Raw genomic sequence first — 16,237 nt, 5'->3', positions numbered from 1 at the left:
CTTAGGGTAGGAGGGAAGGGGCGGCCCAATGGGCGGGCCGGCGGCAGAAGCAGCGTGGCCTCTCGGCCCGCTTTGGGGAGGCTCCGGGGACTCCAGCGATGCCCACAGCAGGGAGGGAAGCTCAGGCCCGGCCGGGATCAGGAGACTGTCGGGGCGGGCCGAGGCGGGATGGGCGGCAGAGGAGGCGTGGCTAGAAAAGAGCCTTTATTCCTTGGGGTCCAGGCCAGCACCAAACCCCGCAGCTTCACGGCCCGGCCTGCGCCCAGGAGGAGGCCCCCGAGGGAGGAGCAGCAGGCCGGCCCTTCAGTAGCACCAAGGAGGGCCTCGTGTCCATCACCGGCTCTGCAGAAGGGACGGGGCGGCGGCCCACGTGCCCCACAGTCCCTGCGCCGAGGCTCCGGGGGGCCAGGACGGCCTCCTTCCCTGCACCGTCACAGCTCGTCCCTGGGCCCGGCCGTGGCCTCGGCGGGCGGCTCCCTGGGCAGCTCCGCTTCTTCGGGGCTGAAGAGCATCTTCACCAGGTCGTCCGCCTGCACCCGGTCCTGTGAGGACAGAAGGGCCACGTGGGGGGAGGCCCGGGGCCCTGGCTGGGAGTCTCTGGCCCTGGGGCCGTTGAGGGGATCCCAAGGGGGGGCGTCCCCCTCCTGGCTGTGCTGGGGCTGACGATGTCGGGGGGCCTGGCCCGGTGAGACGGGGACCCCAAGAGCTCCGAGGGCCCGCAGAGGAGGGCCTGGGAGGGCCGGCCCTGACCGAGGGGCCCCAGAGCTGAGGGCCGGGGAAGGGAGGAGGCCCGAAGGGGAGGCTCTTCTGAGCCAGGCCCGCCCCACCCCGCACTCACCCGCTCGCTGTGCCGGGGGTCCAGGGTGAACCACAGGGCGATGGCGCAGCGCTGCCCCCTGGTGACGGCCCTCACGCCGTGCGGGTTCTCTGCCCCCGAGGTGAAGCCCACGGCCCGGCCACACTGCGGCTGCACCTCGGCCTGGAGAGAGGAGACGAGGGAGGGTGCCCAGGCGGGGGAGGGGCTCTGGGAGCAGGAGAAGGCCGGGACAAACCTCGGGGGGCGGCGGGCAGAGGTGCCAGCTCAGGGCACCCACTGACCCCTGAGACCGGGGCTCCGGGGCTGGCACGTGTGTGTGTGTGTGTGTGTGTGTGTCGTGGGGTGTTCGAGGTGCCCTCTGGCCCCCCGCACTCAGCCCCAGGGCCGGCCACTCACCGTCACCGTCTTGGCATCCAGTTCAGTGAAATAAAAGTTTCCACCATCAAAGTCCCCGTTGAGGTACAGGATAGCGCTGGAAAGACACAAGCGGCGTGACCCCTGCCCTGTGGCGCCCCGGCCCCAGCCTGGACGCCCGTCTATACCTGTAGTCGCGGAAGGTGTAGGCGGGGGGCTCCTTGGCACAGGCCAGGGCCTCGGCGTTCAGGATGCAGTTGTCGGCGTGCACGGGGTGGCTGCTGTCTGTCCTGTCCTCCTGAGCGTCTGGAAGCCAAGCACAGACGCTGGCAGGGGCTCTGCCAGGCGCAGGACCCCCGCAGGGAAGGGGAAGAAGAAAAAGCGGAAGGGGAAGAGGGGGGAGGAGAGGAAGGAGAAGGGGAAGAGGAAGAAGGAGAAGAGGAAGAAGGGGAAGAAGGGAAGAGGGGGAAGAAGGGGAAGGACCTCTGGGGGGAAGGGGAAGGAGAAGGGGAGAGACCCCATGGGGAAGGGCCAGGGCCTACCTTCAATGGCCGTGCGGCACACCAGGTGGGAGTAGGAGAAGTAGAGCGGCGTGTCCAGCCGGAAGTAGGACTCCATGACGCGGCGCACCTTCTCCGTCACGTTGTAGTAGAGGCGGGCGCTCTGCAGGGGCACTTTGCCCTCCTGGCCCAGCTGAGTGGGGGGCACGGCCCGGGGGTGGGTGCCCGGCACGCCGCCCTTCCCCCCATCCTCTCCTTTGCCGTGGCTCCCCTGCTCCCCTCGGCCCAAGCCTCTCCTCATGGTGGGAGTCCCAGCCCGGCCCCCCCATCTTGACAGTGTGTGATGCCCACAATCCCCTAAATGCGGGGCCCGGGGGGTGGGGGCTCCCACACACTCACCTTGAGGGCTTTGAAGACGGTGACACCATAGAACTTCTCGCTTTTGGTGTGGGGGGACGTGTGGCCTCGGTAGCCGTCCCCCGCTATTGCCGCTGCCTAGAAAGCAGAACCGCAGTGCTGGTCACGGGTCTCTGTGATGGAGGCTGGCCTCGCCAAGGGGCCCACCGGGACTCTCCCCCTTGAAGAGGCGAGGAGCCCGAGGCCGGGAAGGGACAGCTTGTCCAGAACCGCACAGCCCAGGGCAGGTGAGGTGGCTTGGTAGGGAGGGAGCCAGGCCCGGAGAAGGGAAGTCCCGGGTTCAAATCTGGCCTCAGACGCATGTAGCCGTGACCCTGGGTGAGTCACTTAACCCCACTGCCTGGTACAGACCCCCAGGGCTGATTCTGAGGCAGAAGCAAGGGTTAGGAGTGATGAAGCAGTGAGGGCCGGAGCCAGCCGGAGCCAGAGAGCCTCCCCCTACGGCTCGCCGCCCTCCTGGCCCGCAGCCCGGAGCCTCCACTCACGTTGGTGAGTCTCTGCAGCTCCCGGCACTCGTCGTCCGAGATGACTCCGTCCAGCAGCACCCGCTGGGAGCCGTTCAGCACCCTGGAGTTCATGGTCAGGCTGATGCCTTCGTAGAGCAGGGGGCCGCCTGCAGGGGGAGGAGGGGAGCGGCTCTCTCAGGCCTGTCCTCCCCGGGGCTGGGCTGTCCCAGCGTGGCCACCTCCTCGTCACCAGATGGATCACCAGATGGAGGCAGGGTCCGAGCCTCGTGCCGGTTCTCCGGCAGGGCCTCCCGCAGCCAGGAAGCAGAAAGGGCCCAGGCTGAAGCCAGCAACCCCCCCGGGGACAGGCCCAGCCGAGCGTCGGCCTCGCCGTGGTACCTAAAGGCCCGTCTCCTCCCTCCCAGGCTCCCTGTGCTAACGAGGCCTCGCCGGACGTCTGGAGAGGATTCATGAGGCGCCTCCCCGGGGGGGCTGAGGGCACACGCACCCCTCTGGGCAGAGCTCCGGGACCGGCCCCAGGCCTGCTCTCACCTTCCCGAGCCAGCAGACTCACGTCCACGGCCTCCTTCGTCTTCTCTTCCACGAGGGTTTCGATCTCCTTCATGAGGTTTCCGATCTCTTGAGAAATGCGCACCGCCGTCTCCCGCTCTGTCCTGTCAGGACGAGTCACCGGACTAAGATGCCGCCCCAACATCCCCAGACCGTCCCCCCGGCGGCCCGTCCATCCTCGGCTGGGACCCCCATCTGGCAGGGCCCAGAGCCAGCCCGAGACTCCGGCCCAGGCACTCACTTCTGCTTTTCTTGGAGCCTCTTAGGGATCACTTCCTCAGGGGTCCAGGCGTCCTACAACAGGGAGGAAGGGTCAGGCCCGGCCCGCTCGGAGCGCCTCCCGCATCTCGGCTTGCTGAGGAGAACTAAGATGGGGCTTCCTGCTGCCGTCCATCCCCAGGCCCCTTCCCACCTTCTCAGCCTGGGCTCCCCCCTTCTCAGCCTGGGCTCCCCCTTCTCAGCCTGGGCTCCCCCCCTCTCGGCCTGGGCTCCCCCCTTTGTGGCCTGGGCTCCCCCCCTTCTCCTGAATCCCCTACAGGCCAGCCTGCGCTCCCACTTACTGGGTCCACAAAGGGAATTCCAAATACGTCATAAGCGAAGAAGAGCAGCTCCTTCTCCAGCAGGCTCCGGTGGCGGTAGGCCCGGGCATTCTGAGGAAAGACAAGGAAAAGCAGCGCCTAATTACTGGTCGCCTGCAAAATCCTGCTCGGTGCTGGGGGAGAAGACAGCCATCTTAGATAAGGCGGCTCGTGCCCTTCTGGGGCTCACACTGCGGGTAAGGAGGAGCCCCAAAATACCCCAAGGCCCACGGGGGAAGCAGAGGAGGCTTCCTGGTGGGCCTTCAAACAGATGGACAGGACTCAAGGAAAGGAAGGGAAGGGCGTTAGCCTAGAGAATCCCGGAATCTCAGAGCTGTGAGGGGCCCCGGGCACCTGCTCCCCCCTCCACATGGCAGCTCTTCCACGGATCTTCACACGGTTCGAACCCAGAGCCTTCCTTCTCTTGGCCGTCTGCTCCAGGAGCCCTCCGGTCTGAAGTGTGGCACCCAGCATCAAATAGACACTGTAGCTGGGGCCAGGCCAGCAGAACGATCACGGCTCGTCCTAGACGTCACACTTCCATGTAGGGCGACCTTAGCACATGCGTGCTTTCCTGGCTGTCTTTCATAGGAAGCTTGCAGTCCACTAAAATCCCCAGATCTTTTTCAGAACTACCATCTAGTCAAATGTACTTGGAAAACTGTTTTTTGAACCTAAGTTTTAGACTAAAGTCCAATGTTTATTTACATTTTTTCTCTATTAAATTTACTGTGTTAGAGGCAACAGTGGACAGTGGGCCTTCATTAGCTGCCCCATCTTATACAGCCTGGCTGTGTGACCATGAGCAAATCACTGACTCTCTCTGTGCCCTCAGGGATCTCTCTAGGACTATAAGCTGCAGAGAAGATGCCAGCCTGCATTGGTCGAGGGAGTTCCTTTTCAGGGGCTTCTGATGATGTTGAGCCCACCCAGCCCAGCATTCCAGCCTGTCAAAGCCTGACTGCACACCGGCTGTCATCCCCAGGCTCACGTTCCCCAGCTAGGCCCTGGTCCAAATCACTGACGATGACATTTGAGAGCACAGCTCTACAGGGGCTCACCTCCAGCAACTTCTTTCCGAGTACACACTCCATTATTTAAGACTGGTACTAAGGCCTCGTCATTCAGTCAGTTCTAAGACTATGTCCTTGTCCAACCATCTTTCTCTTCCTTTTCCCCTAGACAAAAACATTTTGTCAAATAGTCTTACGACTTTCTATCGATCGATCAGTTTGATAGCTCCATCAAAAAGAGAAACACAATTAGCTTGGCAAGACATATTCTTGAGGAAACCGTGCTAGCTTCTGGCAATCTCTGCTTCCTCTTCTAGAGAGATATTCCTTTAAGAATCTGTTCTAGGGCAGCTGGGTAGCTCAGTGGAGTGAGAGTCAGGCCTAGAGACAGGAGGTTCTAGGTTCAAACCCGGCCTCAGCCATTTCCCAGCTGTGTGACCCTGGGCAAGTCACTTGACCCCCATTGCCCACCCTTACCAATCTTCCACCTATGAGACAATACACCGAAGTACAAGGGTTTAAAAAAAAAAAGAATCTGTTCTAGAATTTTTCTAGGAATTGAGTCAAGCTTCCTGGCCCAGAATGTACAAACTCTTATTTTTTTCCCCTTCTTGAATTCTCTAGTCCTGTGGCAGGGCTCCTTCACCATGATTTTTCAAAGACCACTGACAAGGTCTCAGCCATCCCACATGCCACTACCAAGGGAAGTACCCAAGGACAAATCCTTCCAGAACAGATAGTAAATTGAACTCATCAACAATTCCCTTATTATCTCCTTATCTTGGGTATCCATTTGTTATTTGCCATTTTTGTTTCCAGAAATTATTCTCTTGGGCAAACAGAAGCAAAATAAATTGAGCAATTCTATCCTTGATTGGTGTCATCATGGTCCCACCTGCCTTCTCTTTATCCAACAGAAGTAAGGCTCCTTTTGTCCTCAGCCTTCCTGGCTAGTCTTGGCTCATTCTGGGTTGATCTGTTGTCTTTTATTACCTATCAGATGCTTCAACTCTTGCATGTCTTTTTGTAATTGAAGTTGTTTGGTGAACTCATTGTGCATAGACAGCTGACTCTAATTTTAAAATTTAAATTCCCTCTTTTGTTCTTGGTCAGAATTGTTCCTTTATTTTTCCCAATGTTCTCATCACTTCCATCTCAGTCATCTCGTTGGTATGAATCAAATCACATAGAGAATTTCGTTACTGATTTCTCTCCCATTTGAAGAATAAAATTATCATTAAGGCAAGTTAAGAAATTATTAGCTTCAGGAGCAGCTCGGTGGTTCAATGGACAGAGCCAGGCCTAGAGATAAGAGGTCCTGGGTTCAAATCTGGACTCAAGACACTTCCTAGCTGTGTGACCCTTGGCAAGTTCACTTAACCGCCATTGCCTAGCCTGTACCACTTTTCTGCTTTGGAACCAATACATAGTATTGATTCCAAGATGGAAGATAAGGGTTTAAAAAAATAACAAATTATTAGCTCTTCTGCTTTAGGCAGAGAGATAACACCAACAAATGACCAGATAACTGAAGTCCTACATCCCTATTACATCCGGTTTCTATGCCGGCCTTACGATCTGTTTCACAATCACTGCATCTATTTCCCTTTCTGACTCGGTGGGCTATAATACAACTTGGATGATAATACTGCACCTATTTCTACCACTACTGGTGTTCATCCAAATACTCTCTTCACCTGCAGCCCTGTTCTAGTTCCTAGATTTCCTTACATGAATATTTCATCTAATTTACAGTGCTACTTTGCACCCCACTCATCTGATCCTTTCTTCCGAACATGGTATACCATCCCTCTAATTATGGGTCTCTGCTCGCCACATTTCCAAGAGACTTAAAAACAGCCAAAAACCTAGACCTGTGATTTCCTCAGGGTAGAGAGGTCCCGGAGAGGAACTTTCCCTCCAATGCTAAGGGATAGCGCCCCTGCCACTTCCAAAGGGGCTTGGGACACTGAGAGCAAATGCCCTGCCCAGGTCTCACAGCCAGGAGTCGGAGGTAGGATTTTAATCTGTTTTCCTCTCTCCAGAAGCCAGATGTCTAGCCATGAGGCCATAACGCCTGTGGTCAGATTGGCCTCCTCCTTGTTAATGCCTCTTGCTTGCCCGCCGTACTCTGTGCAAGTGTGCCTATTTGGATTTGGTGTCCTCTGAACTTCTGGCCGGCCTCTTAGTGCTATTCTTCCCAGAGTGTGGTATTTTCTATGCAGATTGGGGGATTTAAATAAGCAGTTCCCTTCCTCTCCCCTTCATTTTTAAAGCCTGTATAATTAGAATCGGCACACACCATCATCAGCCTTTATTAGGAGTGCCCTCCTTTTTCAGGAGCCTGCCATTTAAGCCTTGAAGGGCTTCGGACCAAATGATGGCTGTCTTCAACTACGGAAAGGCTTTTATGTGCAAGAAGGATTCAAAGTGCCCTGCTTGGCCACAGAGGGTAGAACTGGTAGCAGCAGGCAGAAGTGCAAAGAAGCAAATCTTGGCTTCATTTTTAAAAACTTCTTAACAGTTCAAGGTGTCCGTAAGTGAAACAAGCAGCCTTGGGCGAGAGTGGGAGAGGCTGGATGACCTCCTGACTGATCCCGCAGAAGGAATTCTTGGTTAGGCTCAGTGGGCTCAGGAGGCTACAACTCGGACACAAAGGGCAGAGCGGCCGACGTCCGGAAATGTCTTTTGGGTTGGGGGAGAAGAGCAGAAGGGCCGGACGCCCCACAATGCCGCCGAGGGGAAGGGGGAAGAGAAAGAAAAGGAAGCCTGTGCACAGAGCACCGAGCGAGAAGAGGAGGAGAATGGTCGCGTTCAGCCCGTTTTGGGGTGCCGAATCTGTCTCCGGGGTGGCCTGGCCTCTTTCCCAAAGGAAGGGAGGCTCCTCTGTCCTGAGCTTTTTCCAGCTGTCTGGCCCCACGTTCTGCCAGGACGCCCTCCTCTTCTGCCTGGCCCGGGGCTGGCCCTCTCGGGCACTGCCATGTCAAAGGGCATGCAGCTTGGAGAAGAGAAGACTTAAGGGGGTTTCACTGCATAAATGAGGGATCGGAAACATTCTGTTTGGACCTAAAGGGCAGAAATGAAAGCCGCTGAGAGGCAAGCTGAAGCCTGGCGGCAGGACGCCCTCCTTGAGAGGGAGCGGAGCATCCTCTTCACGCAGAGGCCGGATGACCCTCTGGGGGCTAAGCTGTGGTAGATTCTCTCCTAGGTTGGGTGGGACCAGCTTGTTGCCAGGCCCTTTTACTCTCAGAAGGATGACCTAGCGCAGGCATCCTCGGGAGCCGGGCTCCCCCCACCTCTGGGCCTGGTCCGGATCCCGTAAGCCCCGGGGACACCAGGGCGAAGGGCCGCCACTCACCTCGCGGGGGCTCAGGAGCTGAGCCTGCTCCTCTCCCAGCATAGCCGTGTAATAGGCCACATTCTGCTGCATCACCTCATCGTTGGGAAAGAAGAGCAGGTAGGTCTTGGCACATTCGATGGCCTGGGTATAATTCCCAACTGAAAAGAGAAAAACAGCTGCCTAGGAGGACCCCCCAGCCTTCCAGGGAGCCCCGCCTCAGGCCTAACCGTCCGCCGGGCCCGGGGCCCAGGCAGATGGGCAAGCGAGGCCTGCTGGGTCGGTCGATGGCTGTCCGCCTGGCCTCCTTGTTAACCCCTTTAGCTCACTTGTCGGGGCACTGGTGTCCTGCTCACAGAAAACACAGACCCCCGAGCCAGCTGTGAGGGGAGAGGACGGCCCCGTGCAAAGGGCTTTCTCCTCCCCAGGCATGAGCCAGGTGAAGCAAGTATTTTCTCCATTTTACGGAGGAAGAAATGGAGGCTCGAGGCAAAGGCCTAGAACACGATTGCACGGCCAGTAAGACCAGAGCCAGGGCTTGGGCCTGGTTTCCTTAGGAGATGTTACTGGGGGGCCCCACCAGGGGGTCCCCCTGACAGTTCATGGGCTCGCCACGCCAGGTTCCTTGTCCCAAACAACAAAGGACAAAGTGCAGAGCCTGGCGTTTCTCCCCGTCAGCGTGTCCCTACAGGCGCCGGGGGCTGCCTCCTGATGAGCCTCCCCAAAGCTCCCCCCTTCGCCCCAGAGCTCCTCGAGGGCAGGGGCTGGCTTCTGTCCTTCGGTGCCCACACACAGAGGCCACCTGACCCTCCCAGCCCCCCAGATCCGGGCTGGGGAGAACAGGCCGGCCAGCAGCAATTTCACAAGAAGCCAGGTGAGTGCCCGCTTCCAACACAGCCACCGTTGCTCGGCCTCTCTCTGTGGTGGAAGCGGGCACTCACCTGGCTTCTTGTGAAATTGCTGCTGGCCGGCCTGTTCTCCTCCTTAAACCTCTCTCTCTCTCTCCACCTGTCCTCCTCCTTTTCCCCCGCCCAGTCACAGGACTAACTACTGGAAGGGAACTTATAGACCCTCCAGCCTAACTCTTCTCATTTTATAGAGGAAGAAAGTGAGGCAGAGATTAGATTCCCTGCCCAAGGTCATACAGCAAGTGTTAAAGGCAAGATTGGAGACCATGTCTTCTTGTGTCCAAGTCCAGCCTGCTAATTCCTTAAATTCATTCCCTCTTTCTATCTCCAGAATCTGCCCCATTGGTCATTCCTGCTCTCTTGCATTTCTAGTCTCCTCTCCACTAAGTCCTGCCATCAAACATGCTTTGGTGTCCCCAAGTCTAAAAGAAAAAAGTGTTCTCTTAACTCTGGTACCTTCTCAAGCTAGGATTCCATTTCACTTCTCCCCTTACTGACAAACTTCTCGAAAAAATAATCTATACTTATTGCCTTTACTTCTTTCCCACCAGCTCAGTCCTTAACCCCTTTAGGGCTAACGCCTCTAGCACAACCCTGAAATCTCTCCTTCCAAGGCCATTGATACTAACTGCCCAATCAAGGATTTTTCTGTCCTTATCCTCTTGTTTATCCCATCCTAATGGGCCCCCAACTTTCTCAACATCTTCTCCTCTCTTGGTTTCAGGGACACTGGACTCCCATCAAAGGAAGTGCCCAGACCAGTCATGCTTCCATCCCTCTCCGGGCTGCACTTCAGAGTTCTTCTGCCATGCCCCAAGTCAGAAGCCTCCTTCTCCCCACTTCAGCTTCTTCTGTACTGTCTTCTCCCCTTAGCACATAAGCTCCTTGAGGGCAAGTATTTGTATTCCATGTTGAGTACAGTACCTCGCATATGGTAAGTGCTTAATAAAAGTTTGTGACTGACTGACCCCACTCTAATCTTGGCTCCCATCCTCCCTGCTTTTGGGTTCCCTTCATTTCTCTCTGACACCCATATGAACCCTATTCTCTTTCTCTTCTCCCCGTGATACCAATGACTACTAAATCTCTCCTGGCCTTAGCCTCTTCCTTGATCTAGTCCCACTTCTTGACCAGTTGATGGCTCAAGTCTTACTCTTCATAGGAAGCCTTCCCAAGTTCCTCCAGCCTTTCCTCATCTGGCTTCAATCTCCTGATGCCTTTGCAGGGTTAACCATCCCATCCAGTACCTCCTACAGGATGATTCATAGCTCTTTAAGAGCTGCAAGAGACCTTGGAGACCCATCCTCTCATTTACAAATGGGGAGACTGACAGACAGAGGTGGGAAATCATATGTCCAGAATACCAGAGCTAATGAGTAGTAGAGCCTGGGACTCCTAACAATAATAACTCCTACTATTACTCACATATTCATAGTGCTTTCTGATCGACAAAGCATGTCCTCCTGCCCCGCCAAACCTAGAAGGTAGGTTGTTAACTTACCCTCAGCCCAGAGATCTTCCCCTATCTACCTTGCAGGGCTATTGTATGGCAGAGATCTTTGGAACTCAACAAGTCATTATTGTTATATATTAAGTCACCCCCACCAGAATCCGAGTTTCTTTTTTTTTAAACCCTTACCTTCTATCCTGGAGCCAATTCCAAGGCAGAAGAGTGATAAGGGCTAGGCAATGGGGGTCAAGTGACTTGCCCAGGGTCACATGGCTGAGAAGTATCTGAGGCCAGATTTGAACCCAGGGCCTCCTGTCTCTAGGCCTGGCTCTCAATCCACTGAGCTACCCAGCTGCACTCCCCCCCCGAGTTTCTTGAAGGCTAGCCCTTAAGCTAGGCTGGACACAGAGTAGGCTCTCAAGAGTTGTTAAGTAATAGCTGTTCTGTCTACTGAAGTTTACAGTCATCAAAAACCCTGGCATCAGGACAATGGGCAGGTCTGGAGTCTGTTTTGTGGCCTGCCTATAAAGACTCTGGGCCCTTAGGGGTTGCTTTGCTTTGTTTTAATTTCCGTGAAAGCCTTAATTAGAAGATGCTAAAGAAAGAACTACAGGAAAGCCCTCCTGGTGCAGGCTTTCTCCTCCCAGTGCTGAGGAGGTGCTGGTACTGGCTTCCTATGTCAGTTATATGATACGGTGGAAAGAACCTTGTAATCAAATTTAGAACATCAAATTCTGGTTATGAGATTTCCTACTTGTGTGACCTTAGGGTAAGTACTTCTCTAGGCCTCAGTTTCCTTATCTGTAAAATGAAGTTTCCCAGATGATCTCTAAAGTGCTTTCTGGTTATAAATTCTGAGATCCTGTGGAACCTGTAAGATTTTAGAACTCTATAATCTATATGCTCTAAAGAATATGCCCAAGCATCCCAGGGAATGCTATATTTACAAGCCAGAAATCAAATTATTAATGAAGAGCTGAGAGAGGCAAAGGAGGAAGATGGTTCTTACTGTTGTAGTAGGCAAACTGCAGATAATTATAGTGTGATGGGAGGAAATCTTCAAAGGGCTTCTCTCGGCTAGGATGGGAGGCAAGCTCGGTAACACAACTCTGTTTACAACTGAGCACCTGGATATAATGATCTGAAAGAAATCAGGAGAGGGGAAAGAACATCAGATCAGTCTGGGAGGCTGAAAGCTGTGGAGTAGATAACAAAATCGAGCAAATTTAATCTATGGTCAAATGTCTAAAAGGCTGGATGCAAGCCATCAGACACTGAGGCAGTACTTGGTCTGGAGAACCAGAGAGCTACAAATGTTGGATCCTGCTACATCCAGCAAGTACAGTGGAAGCCCTCTATCTCTCCCCAGGTTGGGGCTCAGCCCAGAGCCCCATCCCTACCCAGCCTGCACTGGCATCATTCCAGGAGGCAGACCCTACTCAGGTATCAACCAAATCTTTTCTGGAGGAAAAATAAGGAGAGGATGCCCCTAAGAAGAGAAGAGCAGGGCATACCTGTGATGGACTGGAAGAGGTCAGCATTGTATTCGAGGTAGTTGTAGCCGTCATAGTCATAGGGTCCCTCACAGAGGGCACGGCACTCTTCATCTGCCATAAAATACTCCTGCAGGGCTGCCTCCAAATGAGGCACAGCTTCATGGGGCTGTTCTTCAGAGTAGAGCCGGACACCCAGCCGGAACTCATGCTTGAGGAAGGACAAGGGATTTAGCCCTCCAGGCCATGAACTAAGGAAGGCCTATTCCTTCCCCTTTGGCCACTGCTACAAGGTTCATAATCTCCTGTCCCTATAGATTTGGGTCTAAGCAAATGCTCATGAAATGAATGAAGTGTGCCTGGCTGGAAAATTAGTAGGAATAATAAAGACTTGATTGATAATTATTTTTAAAAAGCTCTCATAAGAGCCTTTGATGTAACATAAAATACACCAGGCATCATTAGCTCCATTTTATAGATGATAAGATTGAGACTCAGGAGATCCAGTAACTAGCCTAAAGCCATATTCCATTTTACAAAATGGAAAGTGGGATCTTCAGAAAGTCCCTGTGCAGTCTGAAAACATTTTATCAGCTACTATGATTTGGGCTATTGGTTTGCAAGCTTTTACTCAGTCTGGTAGGGAGCAGTGAGTTCTTTTCTCACTGCAGACAGGGGCTTCAGTTCTAGCTGTCCCGGGATACCAGTGCCTGAGGGAAGCATTTCCCTTTAGCCACACAGGACCTGAAATAAGAACTGAGTCCTGTGTGTCAAAGTATAGATAGCATCTATATCAAACAGAAATAAATTGGCTTTGAGATGCTATTTTCAAGTAGTTGCTAATGCAACTAAAAGGGAAGATCTCCAAATTTAAAACTGCACAAGGATTTTAGGAAGACCACGTGTTCTTTAGACCTTCTCAGGAGTAGTGGGCCTTCCCTGTTGACAGAGGTGGGCAGGACAGAAAGGGCACAGGGAAAGGAAGGCTTGGAAGCCTTGTTTCACCATGTGGGGTTTGGCCTCAAGGTCCTTGAAGTCCTCCTCCTTGACTCCAGACATTGTCTGGTAATAGTCCAAGTTCTGTCGCATCTCTAAGTGTTCTGGGTTCCCCACAAAGAAGGTGTGTGCAGCTGCTACGGCTTTCTCCAGTTTATTAATCTGGAAGTGAAGTAAAGGGAAGAAGTTCTCAAGTCTGTGTCAGTTGGATAGCCTCCTTTCTGATGGTACTTCCTGCCTCCAAGCCCCTAGACTGCCAAAGAGCACAGGTCTGTGCAGGTCACTTCTTGTTTAAATGCCAGTGGTTGCCTCTGGCCATCAGAGTTGAATATGGGCTCTGCTCAGCATTTGAAGCCCTTTACACTTTGACTCTTCCTACCTTCCAAGTCTGCTAAGATTTCTTCCCTGACCCATTGTACCATCAAATACTGTGAGCCTGTAAATGCATAGGACACTCTGACCTGCATCCACTCAATTACTGGCCAAGCTCGGGATGCTCTCCTCATTTCCTCACCTCCTCATTCCTCTTGGCTTCCCAGGTTTCCTTCCTTGGAGGCAGCTAAGTAACTCCAGTGAATTAAGAGCCAGGCCTAGAAGCAGGAGGTCCTGGGTTCAGATCTGGCCTCATACACTTCCCAGCTCTATGACTCTTGGCATGTTACTTAACCCCATTGCCTAGCCCCTACTGCTCTTCTACCTAGGAACCAATAAACAAGATGAATTCTAAGATAGAAGATAAGGGTTTAAAAAAAAATAAAAAGGGTTAAAACAATCCCATTTATGCTAAATACGTAGATTTGTGTTGGCTTCCCTATTAGACTATGAACTTCTAAAGTAGGGATTGTGTTTTTGTCTTTCTTTGAATCTCAACACTTACCTTAGTGGTGCCCTTAGTAAATGCTTATTGACCAACTGATTGATTGACATGTTGGGGACTATAAGGATAAAAAATAATAAAGGCTGATATAATAATATAAATTAGTAATTTAATTAAAGCCATGCTGATAAAGTTATTAGACCACGCGCTTGTAAGAATTCAAAACTGCCACCTGCGCCATTATTGTCTCCCATCTCCTCCCGAGTCTGCTGGCCAAGAGAGCACTCCCGCCTAACCCAGGAGATTATAAACTCTTCTCTGTGTGGAGACGTAGGTGTCCCCACGCCCAAAGAACCGGAACCGGAAACCCATTGGACCACGGGAAATGTAGTTTGATAATTTCCACATGTCCATAGAAAATATATATACTTTTAGATGACATCTCCCAAATTTTACTTTTACAGGACACAGCAAGAAGCATGAACAACTATAATCCAAAAGGTCAGCTGATGGTAAACAGAAATCCTCAGACCCTTTCTAGCCAAACAGAGCCCAGACCTTTCATTCTAAGAATGTGTGCTGACTCTGACCAGCCCCTGGCCCAAAGGAACTATGAGGAACAGTGGCACTCTAACAAATGGGGTGAACTTGGGAGGAAAAAAAACCCCTTAAATTCTTAAAGCCTTGGTTTCCTTATGGGTCAAGTGAAGAGGCGACCTAAATTCGGTTTTTATTATTAGAGCAACTGAAATGAAGCTATCCTATTATGATGGATTTTTATTTGATTTTCTTTGAGCCTCTCTCTTCTTGTGCGTGGAAATGTCTCTCTCCTGAAGCAGCTATCCTTCCTCCATATAGTTGTATTGTTATATCATTAGGCTTTTGAGAAGTGAGTTTGGAGAGGAATTCTGTGTACTTGAGGAGCTTTGTATTTTCTCCATCAGACTGGGGGGTGGGGCAGGAGAAGAAAGGTATTTTTCAGTGTAAATGTTGAGGGGAGATGGACATCTGAGTTCAGATTCTTTCTGACTTATCTGTAAGCTGAGTTAAAAGACCTTTTTTGAAGGTGAACTTTGGAAAAACATAGCAGCAGTAATGCTAGCTCTTAAGTAGATCCAGAAACCTTGGCTATTTTTTTATTCTCTCCTCATAGAACCACTAATATGTTCTACAGAACTACAGTGAAGGATTGGCACTACTGAATTAACCCTAAAGGGCTGGTCTAGTGAAGTCAAAACTGTGGGAGCAAACAGTGAAAGAACTAAACCATACCAAGGGCCCAGAAATAGAACTGGTAGCAGTACTCTGTAATTTCTAACTGTATTTTAACTTTGCTGAGAAACTTGAGAGGGTCCCCAGCAAGGAGGAGTCTGGGGCCCCCTGTTTGCTACGTGGCATTCCAAGTCCTGAAAGGGGAGGCGCTGGAGTTGGTAGGAAAAGGATTCCAATCAAGAAAAGGCCTGCAAGATAGTGTTCTTATGTCTCCTCTTCTAGGCTTGCAAAGAGATGGGGCTGAGAAACTTAGGGGGAGGTACTGGCCTGAAACCAAGAGTAGCGACTTTATGCCATGGACTCCAAACTAGCGTTAAAGCCATCAGAAGGAAAGTTTCCGGCTCAGCCAGATCTATGGGTTGGGGGAGGAGCTGGGAAGAAAGATGCTCCTCCAAGCTTAAAAGGCGTAAGGCTGGCTCGAACTTGGTTTCATCCTCAAAACACCTATCAGGCTCTGATATGACCAGTTTCCTAGACTACCCTGGAAGGGACGAGGGATCCCATCAGCTAAAACCACAGAACTTCAGAGTAGGAAAGAAGTTTGGAGACAGCGAGTTCAGCCTGTATCTCAGCAGTAGCCCCCTCTACGATATCCCAAACAGTTAGACAGCCTTTCCTTGAAGACCTCCAGTGACCAGATCCTCACTACCTTTGGCTCATTCATTTTGGAACAGCTCCCTCTAAGGGATGGGAAATTTCTTCCCCCTCGGCCTGACCGTGGCCCCCAGCTTAGCCCCCAGTAGCCGCACCTTGAAGTAGGCCACTTGCAGGTAGTTGTAGGGGCTCCGCTTGCGAAATTCGAGCTCCAGCTCCTCACTGAGGGTGTGCGCGGCCGGCGGGCCCAGGCAACCGCGGAGGCATGCGGCGCGTCGCAGCAGCCTCCCGAAGAAGTGCACGTCCTGCAGGGCGGCAGCGGCCCGGCCGGCCTCGGTCTCAGGTACCCCACCCGGCCCCAGCTGGGGCTCCCAAGGATGCTGGGCGGCGCACTGCGAGCGGCAGCGTAGGCGCAGGGCGCGAAGCGCGGCCCGGGAGCGCAGTGCGCGCTCCATGTGCAGCACCACGGCTGCCCAGTCTCCACGCGCGTAGGCCGCGGCGCCGGCAGCGAATAGCCCATCCGGAGCCTCGGCCGCTCCCAGCCCCGCCACAGCAGAAGTCGCGGACGTCGGGTCTGCCGCAGTCCAGAGCCAGGCCTCGGCCCCAGCCCAGGCCACGGCCAACCACAGCAAGAGAACGTACCAGGACATAGCAAGCCGGGAAAACCTAACAGGC

At 53.2% G+C, this 16,237-nt stretch overlaps 1 protein-coding gene across 1 annotated transcript; it reads right to left on the bottom strand.

The window, feature by feature from the left end:
- Positions 1-191: 191 nt before the first annotated feature.
- P3H1 (prolyl 3-hydroxylase 1) lies at positions 192-16,216 on the bottom strand. Its single transcript, XM_044671412.1, has 15 exons — positions 15,718-16,216; positions 12,889-13,041; positions 11,905-12,094; positions 11,400-11,531; positions 8,054-8,193; positions 3,665-3,754; positions 3,346-3,398; positions 3,087-3,208; positions 2,574-2,701; positions 2,071-2,166; positions 1,714-1,864; positions 1,360-1,477; positions 1,214-1,289; positions 839-979; positions 192-542 (listed from the first exon to the last, which is right to left on the bottom strand). Exons 1-15 carry the CDS (start codon positions 16,210-16,212, stop codon positions 432-434), a joined length of 2,196 nt encoding a protein of 731 aa, XP_044527347.1. The 5' UTR covers positions 16,213-16,216; the 3' UTR covers positions 192-431.
- Positions 16,217-16,237: the final 21 nt, after the last annotated feature.

This window comes from Gracilinanus agilis, chromosome 3 (genome assembly GCF_016433145.1).
Source record: "Gracilinanus agilis isolate LMUSP501 chromosome 3, AgileGrace, whole genome shotgun sequence".
Classification (NCBI taxonomy): domain Eukaryota; kingdom Metazoa; phylum Chordata; class Mammalia; order Didelphimorphia; family Didelphidae; genus Gracilinanus; species Gracilinanus agilis.
Note: the sequence above shows the minus strand (reverse complement) of the source record. Positions and strands in the feature narration are given on the sequence as shown.